The sequence below is a fragment of the Eutrigla gurnardus genome (assembly GCF_963514095.1).
Source record: "Eutrigla gurnardus genome assembly, chromosome: 4".
NCBI classification, from domain to species: Eukaryota; Metazoa; Chordata; class Actinopteri; order Perciformes; family Triglidae; genus Eutrigla; species Eutrigla gurnardus.
In genome coordinates this window covers 31,791,066-31,811,790 of record NC_139918.1, presented here as the reverse complement: position 1 = coordinate 31,811,790, position 20,725 = coordinate 31,791,066, and the positions used below count along the sequence as shown (strand labels likewise).

Here is a 20,725-nt window from a genome sequence, read left to right as displayed (position 1 = left end):
CTTCATTTACAACATGTTTGATGGCATGGCTGCCACACTTTATGACTGGCAGTAACTTATGTGCAGCGGTGTTATTTCACTGTCTCAGTTTTACGGTGAAACAGATGCTGATGTACCACACCGAGCCTTGTTTTTGACACCCCTCCATGTGGATTTTTGATCCGTTGATGGGTCAATCCACTGCTTTTGTCCTGACTGGAATGTCTCAACAACTATTGGATTGCCATTCAATTTTGATTTAGTTATTCATACTTCCCTGGGGATGAATCCTACAGAATGAAGCTCTTTATGACTGAATATGTGCAAAAGTAATTTCACAGCTATTTCTTGTGTTAAATGCCAATTAGCAACGGTAAGCATGCTAACTAAGTTGTTAAACACTACACCTGCTAAACATCATGTTAGCGTTGTCACTGTGAGTGTATTAGCATGCTGAGGTTAGCATTTAGCTCAAATGGCCGCTGTGTCATAGCGCTGCTAGCATGGCTGGAGACTGTTTTGTGTGTGTGTGTGTGTGTGTGTGTGTGTGTGTGTGTGTGTGTGTGTGTGTGTGTGTGTGTGTGTGTGTGTGTGTGTGTGCGTGTATGTGTGTATGTGTGTGTGTGTATGTGTGTATGTGTGTGTGTGTGTGTGTATGTGTGTGTGTGTATGTGTGTATGTGTGTGTGTGTGTGTGTATGTGTGTGTGTGTGTGTGTGTGTATGTGTGCGTGCGATCATATCTTCCACAGTATGACCTTTTGTGGCCTCTTAACTTTTTAAAGGCCAAATTACCCCCCCCCCCCCCCCCCCCCTTTCTCCATGCTCATGATTTAGAGCATTCTTGACTTTTGACCTTTAGAAAGACATTGTCCAGCTTACCCGAGTCACTCTTGATCTCCTCTTTTCATACCCTATCGTCTAAGACCAGCTATTCTTTTTTTGGTGCAAATTACCAGGAATATATCCTCCATATGTCTGTGTGGGAACACAATTAATGAAAGGAACATTGCCACCCTAAAGTGTCTTTGTCTGTGCCTGTGTTGTGTCTCTGCTGTGTTATATGACTGTGAGAATCCCCTTCAATTCACACTGTTGAACAATGGAGTGACATTTCTGACAATAGAGCCCCATTACGCCACTAAGCAGACAATAGAAACACATTAGCTCCCTGCTGAAGCCAGGTTGGTGGCAGCAGTCGCCCTGATGCACTTCTGACCCTGTCCTCACACACACACACACACACACACACACACACACACACACACACACACACACACACACAAATGCACACCTGTAGATGATGAAATCTGTCATAACGCCGAAGCATGCATGTACATGCGTTCACAGAGGAACAGCGTAGACAATAATGATATTTGTCTCTCTCCCTCTCCCTTCAGTGCATGAGTGTTGCTTCCATGGCGACCGTGGCTCCACCCCTCACATTTCTTCTCCTGCTGCTCCAACTGGCGGATGGCTCGTTCCCAGAGGAACCCAGTCCTCTCAGCTACGTCCCCGTAGAGGGTATGTTTCCTTCCTGCTGTGTGCTCTATGTGCAGCGCTGATGATGAATGGCTTCAAGGTGGATGTGGAAATCGGGGGGTCAGGGGTCAGAGCTTGTGTGTGTGGAGCTCCTTTATAGCTAGCCAGGCATACACATAAATAAAGAGACTTCACTCCATCTCTCAATGGCGGTGTGGTAGACTGAAAAATGTGATAGAGTACGAAAGACAGAAAAGAAAGAGGGCGAGAGAAATGATTGTTATGGCTTTTGAGAGAGCCGGGTCGGTGAAGAAGTGCAAGACAATTGGATTGGATGGGGTGATACAGTGGACGAGAGAGAAGGCTTAGGGGTGGAGGAGAGAAGGGAGGAGACAGGTGGAGATGGATAGCTACGTCCTCCTCTCTCCCACCCCTGCAGTCAAGGACGATGAGACGTTCTCCCAATCTGTCTCCTGATGATGAGAGCTCCCTGTGGAGACCGTTGTCCTCCTCTTTGAAACTTTCTATACTACCATTTTCTCTCCCCACCCCACCATTACTCTCCCATGTATCTGAAATGTGGGGAGGAGGGGGGGCTTTTTTTTTATCATGATGGAAGTACAGTAGGCAGCGTTTCTCATTATGGAGCTGCATGCACCAACAAAAGCAAAAAAAAAACATCCTAAGAGGATTAGAGTATTTCACTTGAACTGCTGCACCGTTCATCTCTTCCCATTATCTCCGTTTCCCTAAACAAAAGCATCACGAATGAGTGAAGACACTATTAAAGTGAAGGTTAGAGCAATTTTTAAGGGAAAATATAGATTGACTTCCTCCTCGTATCCTTGAGCAAGGCACTTATTTGTCTGTGTGTGTGTTCTTGTCAGTTGTGCGGCGGTATCCGGTGTTCTTGGGCAGAGCTCATCGTTCGGCTCAGAGACAGGAGCTGCACATCCAGACAGTCCTCCAACTCAACCGCACGCTGTACATAGGAGCCAGGTAACCAACGGCAACCGCCTCCAACTGTGCGTTTCTGACGCACCTCGCATTAATATCCTTTTGCTTTCATTTGATGCCACAGCTTCCATCTGCTGTCACTCTGCAGAGGACATTCTCAGTTTGTCGTAGCGAGTACACATTCAATCATGTCGTTAAATGTCAAGTAGAAGGTGTTTGTTGACATTACTCTTCAACGTTTATAATATATGCAGAATAGCAGACAGTAGGAGGCAAATAGCTGTCCCTGATAACAGATTTCACAGAAATGTACCAAAAATGTACATGATATAATCATTAACCTAGTTTTAATTGGCTCTAGCCTGTTTGAACAGATTTGTGTCTCACAAAAAACACAAACAGGTGGCAGTTTATCATGCAACACCAACACAAATGGTGTTGTGGTAGCATTTTTTTCTAAGGTGACAACAACAGCAGTAGTTTGGTTCAACCATAGAATAAGCAGGCCACTGTTATTAGCAGCACAGAACATACACTCACATCCATTCATACCATTGATTGTGTGTTTTGTAGAGATGACTTGTACAGAGTGGAGCTGGATAACATGGCAGGCGATGAGATGTTCTACAGCAAGGTGACTCATGTTCTTGCACATACACAAAATCAAAACACAAACAACTGACAATGTAACTCATCCGGACTGTTGTTCGTTCCTTTGGCAGAAACGAACTTGGGAATCCAATAAGAACGACATCCGAGTGTGCCGGATGAAGGGCAAACACGAGGTACGGCGCTCACAACACACCGAGATCATGAATCAACACCTTCTATACCATCACACGCATGGACAGACACGACAGCCGCCAGAGGAACCGGATTACCTTTGGGTGCACCTGCAGACGCTATTTACACAAATTCGATCACGTCAGCTCAGCGAAACGTTACCCAGGCCAAAAGATATCTATGTCGCCATTGTTTTGCAGATGTTCTGCATTGTGCCAATTTTTCAATCTAATTCATAGCCTGTGGGGAAGACTAGTGGGACAAGTCTGTGTGTGTAAAGTGATAGTTGATATGAAGGAAATGTGATCAAATCGACAAAGAAGAAAGATTTGATGGGATAGTGGATTGCTTGACAGGGCGTAACCGAAAATATAAGCCTTATTGTATAAATGTAATGGTGACATCGGAGAAGTCCAATCTGTGTGGAACTCATGGAGGAAGAAATAGAGGCAACATTCTAAAGCAAACTGAGCAGAGAGAGTGACACAGCCTCAGGGAGGGAGCAGTAATTGAAACCGGTTGAGGAAGAGGCAGGGAATGCGACGGGTGTGTAGGTGGAGGGAAAGTGGGGAAGAAACACTGTGTGGAGGATAGGGCAGCAAAAGGAAAAGATGTAGTCCTTCAAAGAACACAGATGAAAGGAGAATATATAGAGGAGTGAAAAGGGAATGGAAGCTGTGATAAAAGACAGGAAGCGAGAGACTTGCCCAAGGTGGAGGGATTGGTGAAAGCATGCAGGATAAGACAGATGACAGAAAGGTGAAGCTGGAGCCTGTTATCTCAGCCGTAGAGATCAAATGAAATAAATTACTGTGAATCATCTGACATATAGAATAGGTGCTGGGCTTTGTGCTCTACAGTCTTACCTATCTATTAGGTAAGTGTCCAATTAAGTCATGTTCAACCAAAGTTCAACCAGCAGATATTTTGAAATGCATTTGCCGTAGTGAGAAAGGTAAGCAGCAGTACCTGGGAACTGAACGGAAACACTTGCATCCATTGTTAAAGAAGCAGGGAAACACAATCATACGCTTCCATGTCGAGAGTTGGATGAGAACTGATATGACTGTCATGTCTGTACGGTAAATATGTAGCTGGAGCCAGAAGTGGATCCACTTTGTTTCATTTAAATAAGTAGAAGCACATCATTGTATTGTTTGAGTGCTCTTCGTTTGGAGTCCTTGACCAATCGCATTCGAGCAGGCTTTGTTTGAACGCAGGTAAAAGGTCCGTGTGGAAACCCACAGAGGCGGAACGGATAGGCCGAAGTACAATCTTGGCATCCGCCGGCTTTCGTCTGACGGCGACGTCGCTTTTTATTGCTTTAAAACAAACTAGTAGACTTCGTCTGTCAACTCCAACTCCAGTCTTCACGCAACTCAAGTTGCTAGTCGGACTGTAAAACATCGAGCAACGCACGGAAATGGCGGCAATGGCGCGGCATTACCTGTCGTCGTAAGACCAATAACCGACGGGCTACGAGATCGCAGCAGGAAACGCACAGCTGTTAGCTTAGCCTAGTGTAGCCTAGTTTATCTTAGCCTAGCTTAGCTTATCAAACACAACTAGCCTGGGTTTACCAAAGGGAACAATGTCTGCCAAGCTGCACGAACACATTAACACCTTGTGTATCATGTGTTTACATAATACAGCGGAGACTGCAGGAAGTAGCCAGCATTAATTAGATGACGTGTTGATGACAGCATTGTCTAAGTGTTTGCCAGTACGCAGAGCTGGGCGAACTTTTGCTGTCACACAATATATAACTGTCACACAACTGTAAGCTAGTGAAGTTAGCTAGCATGATTCCATACCAGGAAGGAGTGCTGAGTGTAGCTCCTGGTGATCACATCATTCAGCTACACAGGTTCATTCAAGTTCAACCAATGATTGTGTCCCATGTTTGCAACGTCCTGGGACCCTGGTGTGATGGCACAGAGGGTGGGGATTCAGTGGCAGCAGCCTCCACTTTGATAGTGTTCCTCCAGATGGAGCCCGGTGGAGGCGGTGAAGGATCTAAGCAGCTTTTTCACACTTTGCAGCCTTCCTGGTAGTTTGGAGCTTAGCTTTGGGTCAAAGCTGTTGCCCCGTACCTTGTGATTTTACTCTTTGATCGTTCCCTTTTGTCTTCTCTGTAGGGAGAGTGTCGTAATTTCATCAAGGTTTTGCTCAGCCAGCATGGCGGCCTGTTTGTATGTGGAACAAACGCCTTCAACCCGCTATGTGCCAACTACACCGTAAGTGTCCATCTATCTGTCGGTCCGTCGGCTCTCTGTTTGCTTCCCAGTTTTTTGAATCTATGTTTTTCTTTTTGCAGAGAGACACTCTAGAAATGGTGGGAGAGCCCGTCAGTGGGATGGCACGCTGCCCATACGATCCACGACATGCCAATGTGGCTTTATTTGCAGGTAGTATATTGCACACTAAACAATGTGAGTCTGATGTCTAGCATGTCTAGCAGACATCGGACTCTGTTTTCAGCTCCAGACAATTAAACGTCTGCGCCCTTGTGTTTCCCTTTAAAGATGATTTATAGTCAGACCTCTCGCCGGTTTGCTTGTTTGGTTTTAATCTTTCTGACCTTGTGCTATCTCTCCATCTGTATCTTCCCCTGCTGCTTCTTCTTAATCTCCTCCTTTTCTCTCGCTGTGCATCCTCTCGCTCTCAGACGGTAGTCTCTTTACTGGTACTGTGACAGACTTCCTGGCCATCGATGCGGTGATCTATCGTAGCCTCGGCGACAGCCCCGCCCTCCGCACAGTCAAGCACGACTCCAAATGGTTCAGAGGTACGTTTAGAAACAGACGCATTCAATAGACGATCAGGAAAGAGAGCAGAAACCATAACCATTCTCTTTAGTAGTTCACTAAAAAATGTAATCTGTCTTTTTGATCCATTGTAAGTGAAACACACTGTGTTTATTGAGGTTAGGTGGATTCTACGGATTCAGGTTTTTAACAAGCTGCACATTTAACAGTTGAGTTTTGTTTTTCATGGAGAGAAAAACAAGCCGGGCAGGTCGAACCGTGCCGGGTGAATAAATGATAAATAATGTGTATCCTCTTATCCATGAGGATAGATTAAACAGGACATGAATATTTGATGAGCGAGGCCGGTGGACAGCGGCGGTCCGTGTTGATGCTGTTATTGCAGCTCCATGTCAGGCACTGTGAAGCGTTACGTGTGTGTGACTGTGTGTGACTCATATTGTTTTTCAGAGCCCTACTTTGTGAGCTCCATGGAGTGGGGACCTCATATTTATTTCTTCTTCAGAGAGATGGCCATGGAGTTTCATCATCTAGAAAAGGTGCTTTACATCTCCCTCCTCCTCCTTCTTCTTTTACTCTCTTGTCCCTCCATTTTACGAGCCCTTGCTGGTTTAATTCCAGGTGATGGTGTCCCGTGTAGCTCGTGTGTGTAAGGCCGACCTGGGTGGCTCTCAGCGCGTCCTCGAGAAACAGTGGACCACATTCCTGAAGGCGCGGCTCAACTGCTCCGTCCCGGGAGATTCGCACTTTTACTTCAACCTCTTGCACGCAACGAGCAACATCATCCGCATGCAGGGACGAGACGTCATCCTAGGTCTCTTCTCCACGCCACCCAACAGGTACAGAGATGCACACAATGTGCACAAAACATGCAAACACACAGTTTGTCCTCATCACTGTTTTTGTCTCCCCGCGGTAGCATCCCTGGTTCGGCCGTCTGCGTGTTCGACATGCAGCAGCTCGCTCATGTCTTTGAGGGCCGGTTTAAAGAGCAGAAATCCCCAGAGTCCATCTGGACTCCTGTGCCCGATGAAGCAGTGCCTAAACCGAGGTATTGTTATGCAAAGTGTATGTGACCCGTTCTTAGCCAAAATACTGCAGTGTTGCTCTACCGAGCATCTGTCTACATATATAGTCTTCTCTCCCCTGCGTTAAGCTCCAACTGTCAATCACACAGCGACTTCACTACTATTCAGCAAATATTCTAATTCAGCCTTCAGCAGCCACAAAAAGAACTCCTCTGGCTGTTTTCTTCTTGCTCTCTGTGGACTTCTATCGCTCTCTTTCCTATCTATCCATTCCTCACCTCTAACTTATCTGTGTTTTTCTCTGCCTGCAGACCAGGGGGATGTGCAGTGCAGGGATCCAGATTTAGCTCCTCTACCACCCTGCCAGATGAGGTGCTAAACTTTGTGAAGACCCACCCATTGATGGACGAGACCGTTCCACTCCTTGGGCACAGACCCTGGGTGGTCAAGACTATGGGACGGTATGAATGCTGACTCAGTTGTTTGATAGCACCCAATCAGAACGAAAGGGAGGAGTACATCTGAAAATATCCATCATATCCACCATTGTTTATTGATTTAACTTGTGTACACTATCTTTGTGTGTAGGTACCAGCTGACAGCCATGGTGGTGGACACTGAGGCTGGTCCCCATAAGAATCGTACAGTCTTGTTCCTGGGTTCTACCCGAGGAACCGTCCTGAAGTTTCTGATGCTTACCAGCGGGGATTCTGCCTCCCACGGCAGCGTGTTTCTGGAGGAGGTGGAAGGATTCAACCCGGAGAAGTGAGGAGAACACATGTTTAATCTGCATTATGTTATACATTTTGGCATTTTGCTCCAGGCAGGTCAGGCAGGTCAGGTCCATGCTGCCTGCCTCTGTTATGTGAACTGTGACCACTCACAAGAGTTTTTAATTTCACCTATTTTAAATATGTGATGGATGCAGATTAGTGTAAAGCTCTTAGCTTAGCTGTTTTTCACTGTATCTATTAGTCATATTCACAAATATAGATAAAGAGAGAGATTTATAGACATTTATAGGTGACCAAAAAGGGTTAAAGTTGTAAGAAGAAAACACAGATCAATCCCAAGGCAGCCACACACGAAAGCAAACCCTGCTTTATTGTCTCTCTTACTATAACTGGGACCATGAATTAAAATAATCATCACGCTGTTTTGAAGAAGAAATCAGCCGTATACTCATGTTTACAATGTTGGGTCATTTTCTCATAGAATTCTATACAAAAGCATTTATTTTGGCAACCAGAAGATCCGCCTCCTGCTGGCTATTAGAAAGAATGCACGTTTAAAGCACATTGGCTTCGTTTATTAGAACTGGAAGTTGCTGTCTGGTCTAACGTCCTATTCCTGCTTTGATGTCTTCCAACCTTTTTGTAGCAGCATCTTAGTTGACTTATTTTCTTGTGTATTACTGTGAAGAACCTGGTGAGAAAAATAACAGCTTACACAAAAGATAGTTTATCTCTTCCCACCACACAGCTGAGGCTCTGTGCAGGCCTAGATGACCATGTGTTTGAGGATGGGACATGAGTCGGTCACACATGAGGCCATTTGACCCTGTCACAACTTGATTTGAGGCCAAACCGTGTCCGTTGACCTCCCTCTGCTGGCTCCTTATCCTCCGCCTTCACACTTTTTGGTCTTGCTGTGTCCAGGTGTGGTGAGGACACGCCTCAGGCTCGTCAGCTCTTGTCTCTGTCGTTGGATCGGTCCAGTCACACTCTGCTGCTGGCCTTCCCCTCCTGTCTGGTCCGAGTGCCCACGTCTCGCTGCCACCTGCACTCACGCTGCATGAAGTAAGACAGAACGCACCGTCGCCTGTTTCTGCCTTGAAGAGTGTTTTTCATTCCGTCAGTGTTTCTTTGTGTGATAATTAGGTCAGTTTAGATGTAGTAGTGGCACTTAGCCAAAGTACCACTTTCTGCCCACTTTCGTTTGGTCTCTCACTATGTATTAGTGCAGTTGGCCTAATGAGTGGAATGCAGTTCTGCCCATGTTTCAATCAGCGAGGGTTGGATGTATGTGTTTGTCCAACTACAGCTAGCCTGTTTTAGTTGGGAAGTTCATCCCTGGGAAACAATACTTAAAGTAACACAAGAGACTATAGCATTGTATTGTTCTGTTTGTAATAAAATAGATGATGGATTCTATATCAAGAAGGTGTTTGTTTAATACTGCTGCCCATACGGGGAAGGTCTTTGGAAGTGGAACCCCACACTGTGAACGTTACTCCCACTTGGCTGTATATCACAGTTGGAAACAGGAAACTGTGATCGAGTTGCAACGTGATTATAAGACAATTGGCAATCAAACCCTGCAAATTCATAGCTGTGACTATTGTTCCCAGGTTTGATTTGATCCAAGTTTCCCAGAGAGGCTTTCCTTAAAATAATCCAAATGGCCGTTGTGAGGATCAGGTCAGCATTTCTTAGTTCTGTATTTTTCATCATGTGTAGGAGTTGTCTAGCTTCAAGGGACCCGTACTGTGGCTGGACCCGAGGCAGCACCTGCTCCTTCCTGAGACCAGGCACACGGTGAGGACAACATCACACACACACACTGCACACAACATCACACACACACTGCACACAACATCACACACACACTGCACACAACATCACACACACACTGCACTCAACATCACACACACACTGCACACAACATCACACACACACTGCACACAACATCACACACACACTGCACACAACATCACACACACACTGCACACAACATCACACACACACTGCACACATCGTGCACAGTTTCTACAGACCTGCTGCCTGCAGAATCAGGACAAGTTATTATTATATGTGGGGAGGATTATTGGCAAAGTTACAACATTCCTGCAAGTTGCAGTTAGTTTATTTTATTGATACAAAAAGATTAAACATTTTGGTTCAAACAATATACAAAAACATCACATTTACATTAAAGTAATTAGTACAAGTACAAAGGTGTAGCATGTAAGCTAATGTTGAATACTGACTTCACTTCATCATGTAACATAAGCAGAATAAATGCTTAAAAAATATATATGTTGGTAGAGTTTGCTTGTTGTTTTAGAGGCGTGGATTCAAGCTCCTGTGATTGCAAGAAACACTTTAGATTTTCTTTATTCTACAATGCCTAACCCTAACCCAGGCAAATTGTGGACATGTCAACACGGAAAATGAAAGAAACAGAAATACTAGACATGAAGTGGATGAACAAATAGAAGTAACTACATTGAATATATGGTGTCAACATATTAAACCCTTTCAATAGTTAAGTGTAAAAGGTTTATTTTTATATATATATATATATATATATTAGGGCTGTCAAAGTTAACGCGTTAATAACGCGTTAACGCAACATCCTCTTAACGGCGTTAATTTTTTTAACGCGCGATTAACGCTCGGTATTAAAAAAAAAAAAAAACGCGCATTGTATGATTTATGGCCGTCGGTGGCACCTGTAGTCTTGATCCAGAGGGAAGGTGCGCGTCCACAGGCAGCGGTGTTTCCCCGCGTCCCATTCATTGTATTCTGGTAGCGTTGCGGCGAATGTCGAGAGACGGCGCGCGAGTTGGCCGCTCCTCAAGTATAAGTCGAATCTACTTTATGCTAATCAGAGGCGCCGGGCTCGACTCGCCGCCTCGGGAACGCTCGCGAACGCTCGCAAAAATCTGTTGTTTGAAGGAGAGCGCCTGTCAATCATCCTCTAGTGGCAGCCCACCAAGCGTGCAATACTGGGAAGCGGCGCGTCCACACGCGTTTAAAATCGATTTGTGAACGGCAAATTCACCTTCAAAAGACTGCCGGATGGTTCAGTCGATAAGACCAAAGTCATCTGCGCGTACTGTGGGTATGAAATGAGGTACCATAGAAGTACGTCCAGTCTGAGATATCACTTGCAAGCCAATGCACTTATATCCTAACTGTACTTATCTCCTGTTACACTATCTCCTGTGACATGTTCACTTTAACTGTTTGTGATATATTCTTATAACCCTGTTTTGATCCCATGTTTTGGTAAGGGGATATTTGAAGTGTTAAATAAACATTTTCATAAATCAAGTATATTTGCCCTTATGTTGTCAAAAGTATTAAGAATATGAAAAAAAATTCATTAAAGTACATTTAGAAGAAAGAAAAATGTGCTAAAAAAAATGCGATTAATTTGCGATTAATCGCGAGTTAACTATGGACAAAATGCGATTAATCGCGATTAAAAAAATCAATCTTTTGACAGCCCTAATATATATATATATGGGTTTATCATTATTGGTCATCCAAGTCAAACTATGTACACAGAATCACCATCCATACTTCCAGCTCCCATCATCATCTGTATGGCTGACCCTGACCTCTGACCTCCCTGAGGGATGATGGCAAGCAAAAGCAGAAAATCAATACTAGTGGGATCAATGGTGTATCCCATTACACTGGATGACACATCAACACGCCATGTGATTGATTACTATCAACATCAACTCTCCCCATGAATGTACAAGTTTCTATGCAAATGTGAACGTATTAATATGAAAAGTATATTGTTTAAATTTGTATTTATAGCTTCATTTGTTTGTTTTTATTAGACTGTAAACTTTGGACCATGAGTGATGATATGATATCGTGTATATGGTGATGTGGGGCCCCATCATGGCATGTTTCCTGCCATGATGTGGGGCCCCATCATGGCATGTTTCCTGCTGTATGCTTCTATATATATGTGTGTTGATGTCTGTGTGACTGCAGGCTGCCTTTTCAACAAGATGTGGAATATGGAAACACCACCTCCCATCTAGGAGACTGTGATGGTAGGTTGCAGCACTATGACATGGATGCTTCTGGCTGTGTAGCAGATTAAGGGCAGGCGCCACCTAGTGGCTCAGCCCCTTATTACATCTGTCAACTTGTCACTGAACATTTAGTTCTAAAAACCAAGAGAGAGAACATTTGGAGACAAATTCTGTGATTTAGCTCATTTTCATTTTTAATTATAGGTATAATGGGATTTACTGCAGCTCAGCAAAATCCACTCAACCGTGATATTAGCAACCTTTTTCAAAGTGGAATCAGGGAGTCGAACTGGGATTTCACTTTCACCCTTTCTGCCGACAGGTCAAAACGCTCCCAGTGTGAGACAGTTTAATTATAAGGATGTGAGAGATGTAACTGCTGGTAGACAACGGGGCTAGACTGCTCGACGGGAAGTGCAAACTTCCTGATCACCAGGCTTTGTTCTCTCAAAAGTGAACGTCTGCGAGAGGGATGACCGAGGGTGGCCAGTGAGCAAGCTGGAAATAGCTGAGCATTAAATACTGACGTCACATCTGTTAAGAGGCTCACTGCAGAAGTGCCAGAACAGCTCTTTTTGAACCTTGCTCTGAAATTTACAAAGTCGGTGGAAACAAAAAAATGTATTTTCCTCGCCAGCAGATTAATTCTGATCTGGTTCGCCGGTTTTATGCCAGTTTCAAAGTCAAGACAATCCACTCGGTTAGATCTGAATCAGAAAAAGAGCCCATGGCACATTCCAAGCCATCATCGCGTGTATTTTAAACTGATATATGGGCTTTAGTTTTTTAACCTGCACTTGGAAACCGATAGCAGGAGAAGTCAGTGATGCCGGGCTGCAGACCTGACGGACTAATCCGAGCGGTGAAAGCGCAGCAGAGGCCGAGCCAGGGACAGGCATGTGCTGCTGTGTCTGCAGATGGGAGTGATTAAAGCTGGGTGGAAACACTGAGGTAATGGTCTGCCGGAGGAGAGAGACTCACTGGGCTGCAGGATGGAAAGTGTGAGGAGGGGAGAGAGGAGAAAAGGAGACTCAGCTGCTGTGGTCTGAGCTCTGCTGATGACAAGTGCAGACCTGGAGCCTGTGGAGCCCCAAGGCCAGACTGGAGAGAAGCTCTTTGTTAAAGACAATTGTCATATTATCCTGAACCCCATGATCAACAGTAATGAGAGTTATTATAGTTATTGATTTATTATGATACATTATATCTGGTGCAGGGTACACTAAGTGTAGCACTATGGTAATGATCATTTAAAACTAGACACTTAGTGAGGATGTCCAATGCTGTTCTTCTGAATGTCATCTTCATAATGTGTTTGTTTTTATATATCTTCAGGAATTCTGCAGCAGAGTTTGCTGATTGAACCTGAGAGCTTGGTCTCCCTGAACCTCCTTGTGGCGTCTGCAGTCTCTGCGTTCACCATTGGGGCGGCGCTCTCCGGCCTTGCTGTCTGCTGGATCATGGCCCACAAGCCGACCAACCGCCGCAACACCTCCCAGTCGTCTATCCAGCGGCGTGAGAGAGGCCTGCTGACTAACGGCGGTGGGATGGCAGGCTCGGTGCTCAGCGTGACGCGCCAGGGAGGCGGGGAGCGCCCCTGTTCTCAGGGCGGGGAAACCCTGTTTGTCATGCCCAACGGCTGGGTGAAGTCGGGAGAGCTCGACCCGGGTTTCCTCCCAACCCCGGAGCACACGCCTCAGCAGAAGCGCAGAGGCCTACGACTGTCTGACTCCAACTCCGGAGGGTGGGACACCAGCCAGACGTACCTGGGGGGCGGCTCTGTCGGTCTGGGTTCTCCCTGTCGCATCCCGCCCTCCGTCTACCTGACCACCAGACTCTTCCAGCAGGGGGGAGGCGGGAGACACGCTGGTGAAGGCCGTGGGAACGACACGCCACGCCAGCACTATGTCTGTCTGAGCAAGCAAGAAAAAGGAGTGAGGGGGACGCCCAAAGCCCCTCTCCGGAAGTCTGCAGGAGAATATGTATACCCCATGACCCCCCAGGACTCGCCTGAGCGCCGGAGGGTGGTCTCAGCACCCAGCGCCCACATGGAGTATGGCGAGCCGCTGCCTTTGCGCTGGCCAGCCCCAGAAGGATACATCCTAAGCAGCCACGGCATGGTCCCCGTCTCCCTGCCTCCACCCTCCATGCCGGCTCCCAGCGGCCAGGCCTACGTGTCCCAGCAACACACCCCCGGGCTGAGCAGGGCTCTGCTGAGAGGGGCCCTGGAGCGAGGGGAGCTGGGCGAGCTGGTGGATCTCAGCCAGCTGATGAGTAAGAAGAACTGCAGTGATAGGACTCAGACTGGCCAGTGACTGTTGAGGAATTGAAGTAGACGGGAGCTTTTCCATGTCCAGAGCTCTCGGTTTTATTTACATAGTTCCCTCTTTTCTCTTTCAGCGCCATTCTGTCCATCCTGATCTCCCTCCCCTTCTCTTTTCCCAACATCTTTGTTTGTCATTCAGCCCCTCTGATCTCCTCTGTCAGTCTCTCAGGCACTCCCCCCCCCCCCCCCCCCCCTTCACCCCATGATGAGTCTCTCTTTATGACTGGCTGCTGGGTCTGCCACTCATATCCTGGCTCACACTAATTGGTCAGACGGACTGAGGTTGTTGCTGTGTCTGCATTGCAGAGTTGCCTCTCTCTCCTACTACTCAGTGGCAGAAGGATGAGGGAGGAGAGAGGATGGAGGGGAAAGAAGGGGGGGGGGGCAGAACAGGGGGCAGAGATGGAGACAAAGATGGACATGGCACTTTCAGGCTGCCTTCTTTGTGCAAACTAACTGAGGCTGCAGAGCCTGGTATAAATACTGGTACAGACGTAGGTTGCTTTCCCCTCCTGGATAACATTAAAAGACTGCCACCCATCTGTTCCCTGTTACCTGTTGGTCTGTTTGCCAACTAGGTACTTCAAGTGGCATCGCAAAACCTGAGCATCGTAAAAAGCTGCAGGCGACTCATCAGACAAAAACTCAAGTCATTCTGACTGTAAACACAAACCGAACAGATGAAGAGGAAGAAAATCCTTTCTGATTCTTATTCTCTCACTTCCTCTTTGCTGCACACATGCAGTAGATGACAACATGTTTTTATACAGGTGACGAAGAGTATTTAGTATTCTATGCGTACGAGACGTGTGAGCCAAATGCCTCTGACCTGTCTCAAAGGGACGCGGGACCATAACTCACGTCTTCGGAGAGTGCAGGACTGAAATGTCAGCACTATTTCCGCCAACCGCATGCTCTCTGTAATGACGGCATCTCTGCCGTCCATCGCTCTAATCGTTTGCCTCCATTCGCGCCATGTACTATTTAAGGACTAAAAATTCCACCAGGACGTCTGGGGAGATCGCACTCGACACACCGGACTGACTTGTGTCAGAGCTGGGCAGAAAGGAAGGAGTATTTTAGAGGATTTAAAGTAAATGCACTGGAGGATATGAACACCTTGTCCTTCACTGTCACCTTAGGGGTTTTACACACACACACACACACACACACACACACACACACACTCATTAACACTGAATTATAGAACACGGTCTGCTTTTATTGGGCAAAATCTCCCCTTAAGCCCACAGTGGGTCAAGGTCCCAGAGTCGTGATACAGAAGGACGTGACAGTTACAGTGGTGATGATTGAAACCTCTGGCCTAACTCAAAGCCAACAGGGGTAATGGAAATGTTCCCAGCAGGCAAATGGGACTATATATCCAGCCCATCAAAGTGTCCAGTGCTGCGGAATGGTCGGCGTTTAGATCAACACAACATGGTGTGAGCGTGTTAGTGATGAGATGGGAGTCATAAAAAAAGAGACGAGATGAAGAAGACGGAGTCAAACTTGATGAAACGACTGGAAAATAATGAGATTTTGTGATAAGCGACCAGATGACTTTTTCCACGCTCGGTCCCAGTCAGTCATGAGCAAGTGAATGTTGGTTTGTGATGGTGAGCGGCAATATATAGTTTATTTGTACATAGTCAACTTTAGATAAAAATGTAAGACAACCAGTAACTCCAAAAAAGAGATCAGGCACTAGCGTGCAAACAAAAAACATGTATCATGTCATTCTAGCTATAACTGTATGAAAACCTTCAAAGTTCCACGTGAAATCACCAGGACGCTGCGTTCTTTTTTAACATCGGAGTGCCAAAACCATGAATGATTTACTGATGCCCGATTACTGACGCAAAAAAAACAAAAAAACCCCGAGAGAAACTTGTTTTAAAGTGCCATGAAGCCCATTTCAGTCAGCAGGGCACCTTTGGGTGCTGTGGTGTCGGAGTTATCGCAGTATGCTTTGTATGCCTTTGACCTTTACATGCTGAATGTTGCATATTATTTTTTTATTTAGATGTCAGCTTGTACTGTTGGAATTCCTTTTTTCCAGTTTCCTCGGTCTGACCGTGTTTGAGGGTCTGTTTATAAACTACTTTCATGTCGGTTATATCCTGTAAATATGTAAGAACGAATGCAGACACTTTGTCGTGCCCTTTATGATTTTTACTGCAGTGCATTCACTGATGCCATAACGTTAGCCATGTTTATTCCCAGATTTACCGATGATAGTGATTTCTAAGTAGTTCATAAGCAAACCTCACATGGACTGAAATGCTGTGTGGGAACACCGCGGTTCTCATTTTGTGTCATGCGTGTCCTGATTCTGGACTTTTGGTCGTTCTGTAGTCTAGTGATTGTCTGTCTGTCTACTGGAGGATCTTGAAAATACTCGGTCAGCATCGTTAGTGAATGAATGTACTCATCCAGTTTCTTATAGTCATTATACTGTGCAGTAATAAGAAAGAGCACAAAAACGTTTCTCTGTTTGTTTTGCATTTTTAAAAAGGAGCTGTACTGTATCATTTGTGAATAGTGTAAATAATCATCCTGAAGGTATAGTGTATAATTTTTTTTGGGGGGGGGGGGGGGGGGGGGGGTCGTTCAATGCTCTTCTGAGACAGGACTGTGTTTGAAATGTGAGGTTGTTTTTTTCTTCTTCGGTGACAATGCTGTGAATAAGATGTATGTACAGTATTTACGTGACTCTGGCTGACTGCTGAGTTCAGCTGTTTCCTGTTATTAGAGTAGAGTCGCGGGTCTGACCTCAGCCAGAACTGAGCCTTCTCATTTGACTGATGCCTGCTGAGTTCTTTTGCAGTTGCTAAGATACTGCTGTTATAATAACCATCGATCTTTGGAGTACTGCTATTAAATGGCATTATATAATTGACTGCTAATGTTGTCGAGTGTGGTTCCCGAATGCACTCAGAAATAAATGCATATAAATGTAAGCGTCCACACACACACACACACACACACACACACACACACACACACACACACACACACACACACACACACACACATTTACAAACTCAGTGCTGTTACTTCACAGCAGGCTCCACTAGTGTGTTTTGCAGTTTATTTTCTATCAATGAGACATTTGTCATCAACTGTCATCAGTTTCAAACTCCACAACAGCCAAAGCTCCAGAGCAGGGAGGCAGCAGGGAAATCTTCCCAGCATTTACTTTCCTCGCCACAAGGGGGAGCTGGACACCAGGCGCGTAGCGGACGCGGGGTACTTTATGTATCTGTCCCCTCTGTCCCCTGCACTTCTTTACAACCGATTCATTTGTTACATGTGATAAGGCGTTTTTCCGAGCTGTCCTTAAACGCACCATTAATAGACTGCGACATGCTGACGCGTCACAGAGTTGAGACGTTCGCGGGCAGCTGTAATAATGTTCAGTAAACCATCCAGAGGCAAAGCACCGTTCTTCCAAACGAACCGTGTAAGTTGAGTCGTGCTGTGGTCTGTTGATGATGTTTGCATAATTATGTCCAATTAATTAGACGCCAATATAGCTCAGTTTACACTAGAACCAGCAGGGGGCTCCCCGCGTTTTCTCAAAGACATGTTCAAATACAACATCTACATTTCTAAGTTCCTGACTTTTCCTAAAATTGCTTAATGCTAGCAATAGAGCCACTCATTAATTTCTGCTCAGCATGTGTGCTCACTATTGCTTTGCACATTTATGTTTGTGGTCTTTGGAGCAGGGAGGAGGAGGAGGAGCAGGGAGGAGGAGGAGGAGGAGTCATGCAGGGGCTTCAGGTGAGGAGACTGAGAAAATATATCCGTAGCTTAACAGTGACTTCCACAGCTATTTCACCACTGCTATTCTCAATTCTATACAAAACATTTGCTTTACAAATATATGTTTTAATTTGTATTATTGCAATAGACGGAGCAGGGAGAGAGCAGGCTGTACTGTAGGTTATTTGGTTCTTCAGCCGCCAAGGAGAGATGCAGTTCAACCTGATGATAAATCACTCCATAGAAGTCAGCCTACTCCTGAACAATCTGTCCCCCTCCTGAAACGCCCCTGCTGGACACTGACCTTCATTCATCTGGCCTCTGAAGGAGTGAAAGGCTTGAAGTCCCATGGGTGCATTGACTGGACGCCGTCGTCCTGTGAGCCGCTGAGCCAGACATAGACTGTAGGGTTTTTGAGAGGTCTGGTGCAGAGATGAGAATATCCCCCCGCCTTCTGCTTTGACATCTTTCTTTGAACATCACACAGAGAGCATAAGGTCAGCAAAAGGTTGAGTGGGTTACATAACAGGTATTTATATCCCAAAACACACACACACACACACACACACACACACATGAACTAAAGCAGCTGAAGAGTTTGTCCAAAGACAGGATTTTATTCCACCATTGATTAACAAGTTAACAATAAATATCTTATAAACAAATCAACTGTCAAATTAACCAATAATCGAGGAGTCACATGGACCAGCTTAAAGCATTAGATTTTCACATCATCTTGTTTCATTAGAATAAATAACATTTGTCACATAATTGTCATTACAATCACTCATAAAAAGCTGAATATTTGAAAAGCTACTCCACCGTTTGTGTGTTGGGCTTTCAAAAAGCTGAGGACTCACAATAGATGGAGTCGTTTTGGAATCAACATTTAGTCCCTAGGATTTATCAAGCTCCTTATTTCCATAATGCAACTCAAAAGTGTCTTTCTTTTGACTCTCGCTGCCTTGCCCACTTCTTTCAAACCACACACCTTCAGTTTGTAATCTTTATTTATGTCAAAAGGAGAATCTCAAACCCAGGTGACATCATCATTTCCCCTCCAATAGCATTATACAGGCTAAGTAGTAGCTCCTCCTCCTGACCGGTAAAATGAACCTGAGGCAAGATCAGTGGAGGACCCCTTTAAAAATATCCATCATTTGACATTGTGCAGTGTAAAAGAAATGCTCCCACTTACTTATGAATAAAACCGTTTCAATAGAAAATAATAGCTGATGGAATCGAAGCAGCAGTTTGTGGAGGCGATCCATTCAGACACAAGTAAATAGTGGTGTGCAGGTATGGGTACTTCCCGCCAGTTTTCAGGAAGTTCGTTGAAGTAGTTGACAACAAAGCCAACGTGGATCGGCGTGGAGCAGATAATGAACACAATCATGTTTGCTGTTACTATGCCAATGATGCTTTTCTTTTCCACTGACTTGTCATCCTCCTTAAACAGAATACAGATGATGCGACTGGAGCAGAAGACAATGATCAACAGTGGAACGATGAAGACAAGTTCCAGAATGATGAGAAACGCTGGCTTAAATGGGCGGTCTTTGCATCTTTCGTAACAGGTCCAGAGATTTTGGGGGTCATTAGTCTCTCGGAATATAACACATGTAGTCACAAGAACCCCCCAAAAGAGCAAACACACAGCGAAAGCCGTCTCTTTCTTCTTCCTCCATGATCTGGCCTGCAGCGGGAACCTGATAACCAGGTAGCGTTGGACGCTGATGGCCGTGGTGGTCATCATGCTGGCGTACATGTTGATGAAATGTATGAAAATAAGGACAGTGCATAGATGGGTTTTGGGCAGGCAGTTGAAGGCATCATAGATCCTGAAGGGAAGAAAGAGGATAAGGGCAGAATCGGCTATAGCCAGGTTGAGCATGTAGATGTGGGTGTCGGTCCAGGAGGCCCGTTTGGCAAAGAAGGCCCGCAGAGCAGCAGCATTGACAAAGAAACCCAGCAGAAACACGGGAGTGTAAGCCACCGCCTGCAGGGTTTCCACTTTGCAACTAGCAACGGTGACGTTGGTGCTGTTGGTGATGTTGGTGATGTGGTCGCACATTCTGTCAGAGTGAAAGATAATTAGTATGCTAGTTAACAGAAGACTGAGAATGATTATTTCATTAAAGGAGAGCTTCACATGTTTTCAAGTCTTTAAACCGTCTTAAAACTCACTTTTGACAGAGGTCGGGTAATCTTACACCTCCAGATATTTTGCTTTTCAAACTTGTGGTGTTCAGATCCAGCTGACGGCGACTCGAGTGGCTAAATGAGTGTGTAATTAGCTTTGACTACAGTTTAAACATGTATTTCTGCACAAAAGGAGGACTGGACCATCTCTCTAATCTCTAAATACTGGAAAGACGGAGGAAAGGATCTCTTCAGCGTGACGTTGACGAATGATTACAGCAACCAAAACCTGAATAATGTCCATGTGAGCATGCGAGACTTGAAACAAAGTGAAGCTATGAATCTATATAACATGTTCAACAGCTGACTGTAGTTCTGACGTTACTAACTATCTCTCCTTGTACGTTTCCTAAGAAGTGAAGAACTTGCTGACTCTGCCTTTTCAACTCATTTCAGTCACACGGTTTGTCGTTTGTCGACGGTTAAAATGAGAGTAAAAAGTAAAAGAGATCCAATAGATGAATAAAAACTCACCTGACGAGCTGTTCTCTGTACAGCACTTTGTTTTCAACTACGGTTGTTGTAAAGTGCTATATAAATAAAGTTGAGTTGAGTTCTTTTGAGCATAAACCTTATGGTTTAAAAGGCAGTGGCCTTCCGGGAACGTGAGAAGATCTGCGTGAAGCTCTGCTACATTTTGCATCATTT

The 20,725-nt window shown here is 45.3% G+C and overlaps 2 protein-coding genes across 3 annotated transcripts in view; one reads left to right on the top strand and one right to left on the bottom strand.

Annotated features, from left to right (window-relative positions):
• The window catches only part of LOC311011928 (semaphorin-6B-like), a 27,390-nt gene extending 10,384 nt beyond the window's left edge, over positions 1-17,006 (top strand). The window contains exons 2-17 of the mRNA XM_084007147.1: positions 1,378-1,501; positions 2,347-2,458; positions 2,990-3,050; positions 3,139-3,201; positions 5,338-5,436; positions 5,517-5,607; positions 5,868-5,987; positions 6,418-6,506; positions 6,589-6,806; positions 6,887-7,018; positions 7,307-7,456; positions 7,584-7,760; positions 8,654-8,794; positions 9,455-9,532; positions 11,735-11,796; positions 13,114-17,006. Of these exons, the coding sequence (XP_083863273.1) occupies positions 1,378-1,501; positions 2,347-2,458; positions 2,990-3,050; positions 3,139-3,201; positions 5,338-5,436; positions 5,517-5,607; positions 5,868-5,987; positions 6,418-6,506; positions 6,589-6,806; positions 6,887-7,018; positions 7,307-7,456; positions 7,584-7,760; positions 8,654-8,794; positions 9,455-9,532; positions 11,735-11,796; positions 13,114-14,093 (2,697 nt within the window). The 3' untranslated portion in view covers positions 14,094-17,006. The remainder of the gene's footprint in view (positions 1-1,377; positions 1,502-2,346; positions 2,459-2,989; positions 3,051-3,138; positions 3,202-5,337; positions 5,437-5,516; positions 5,608-5,867; positions 5,988-6,417; positions 6,507-6,588; positions 6,807-6,886; positions 7,019-7,306; positions 7,457-7,583; positions 7,761-8,653; positions 8,795-9,454; positions 9,533-11,734; positions 11,797-13,113) is intronic.
• On the bottom strand, positions 16,701-20,725 carry LOC311011937 (G-protein coupled receptor 35). 2 transcript variants are annotated; one of them, XM_084007160.1, is made up of 3 exons: positions 20,552-20,702; positions 19,074-19,950; positions 16,701-18,345 (listed from the first exon to the last, which is right to left on the bottom strand). In XM_084007160.1, exon 2 carries the CDS (start codon positions 19,947-19,949, stop codon positions 19,074-19,076), a length of 876 nt encoding a protein of 291 aa, XP_083863286.1. In that variant the 5' UTR covers position 19,950; positions 20,552-20,702; the 3' UTR covers positions 16,701-18,345. The 2 variants fall into 2 exon arrangements, with proteins under 2 accessions (XP_083863286.1, XP_083863287.1); XM_084007161.1 differs by lacking the exon at positions 16,701-18,345 and having other exon boundaries at positions 18,466-19,950; positions 20,552-20,725.

What these genes read in the sequence shown, in the direction of transcription:
- LOC311011937 (XM_084007161.1), bottom strand. Translation starts at nt 19,949, where the DNA reads ATGTGCGACCACATCACCAACATCACCAACAGCACCAACGTCACCGTT.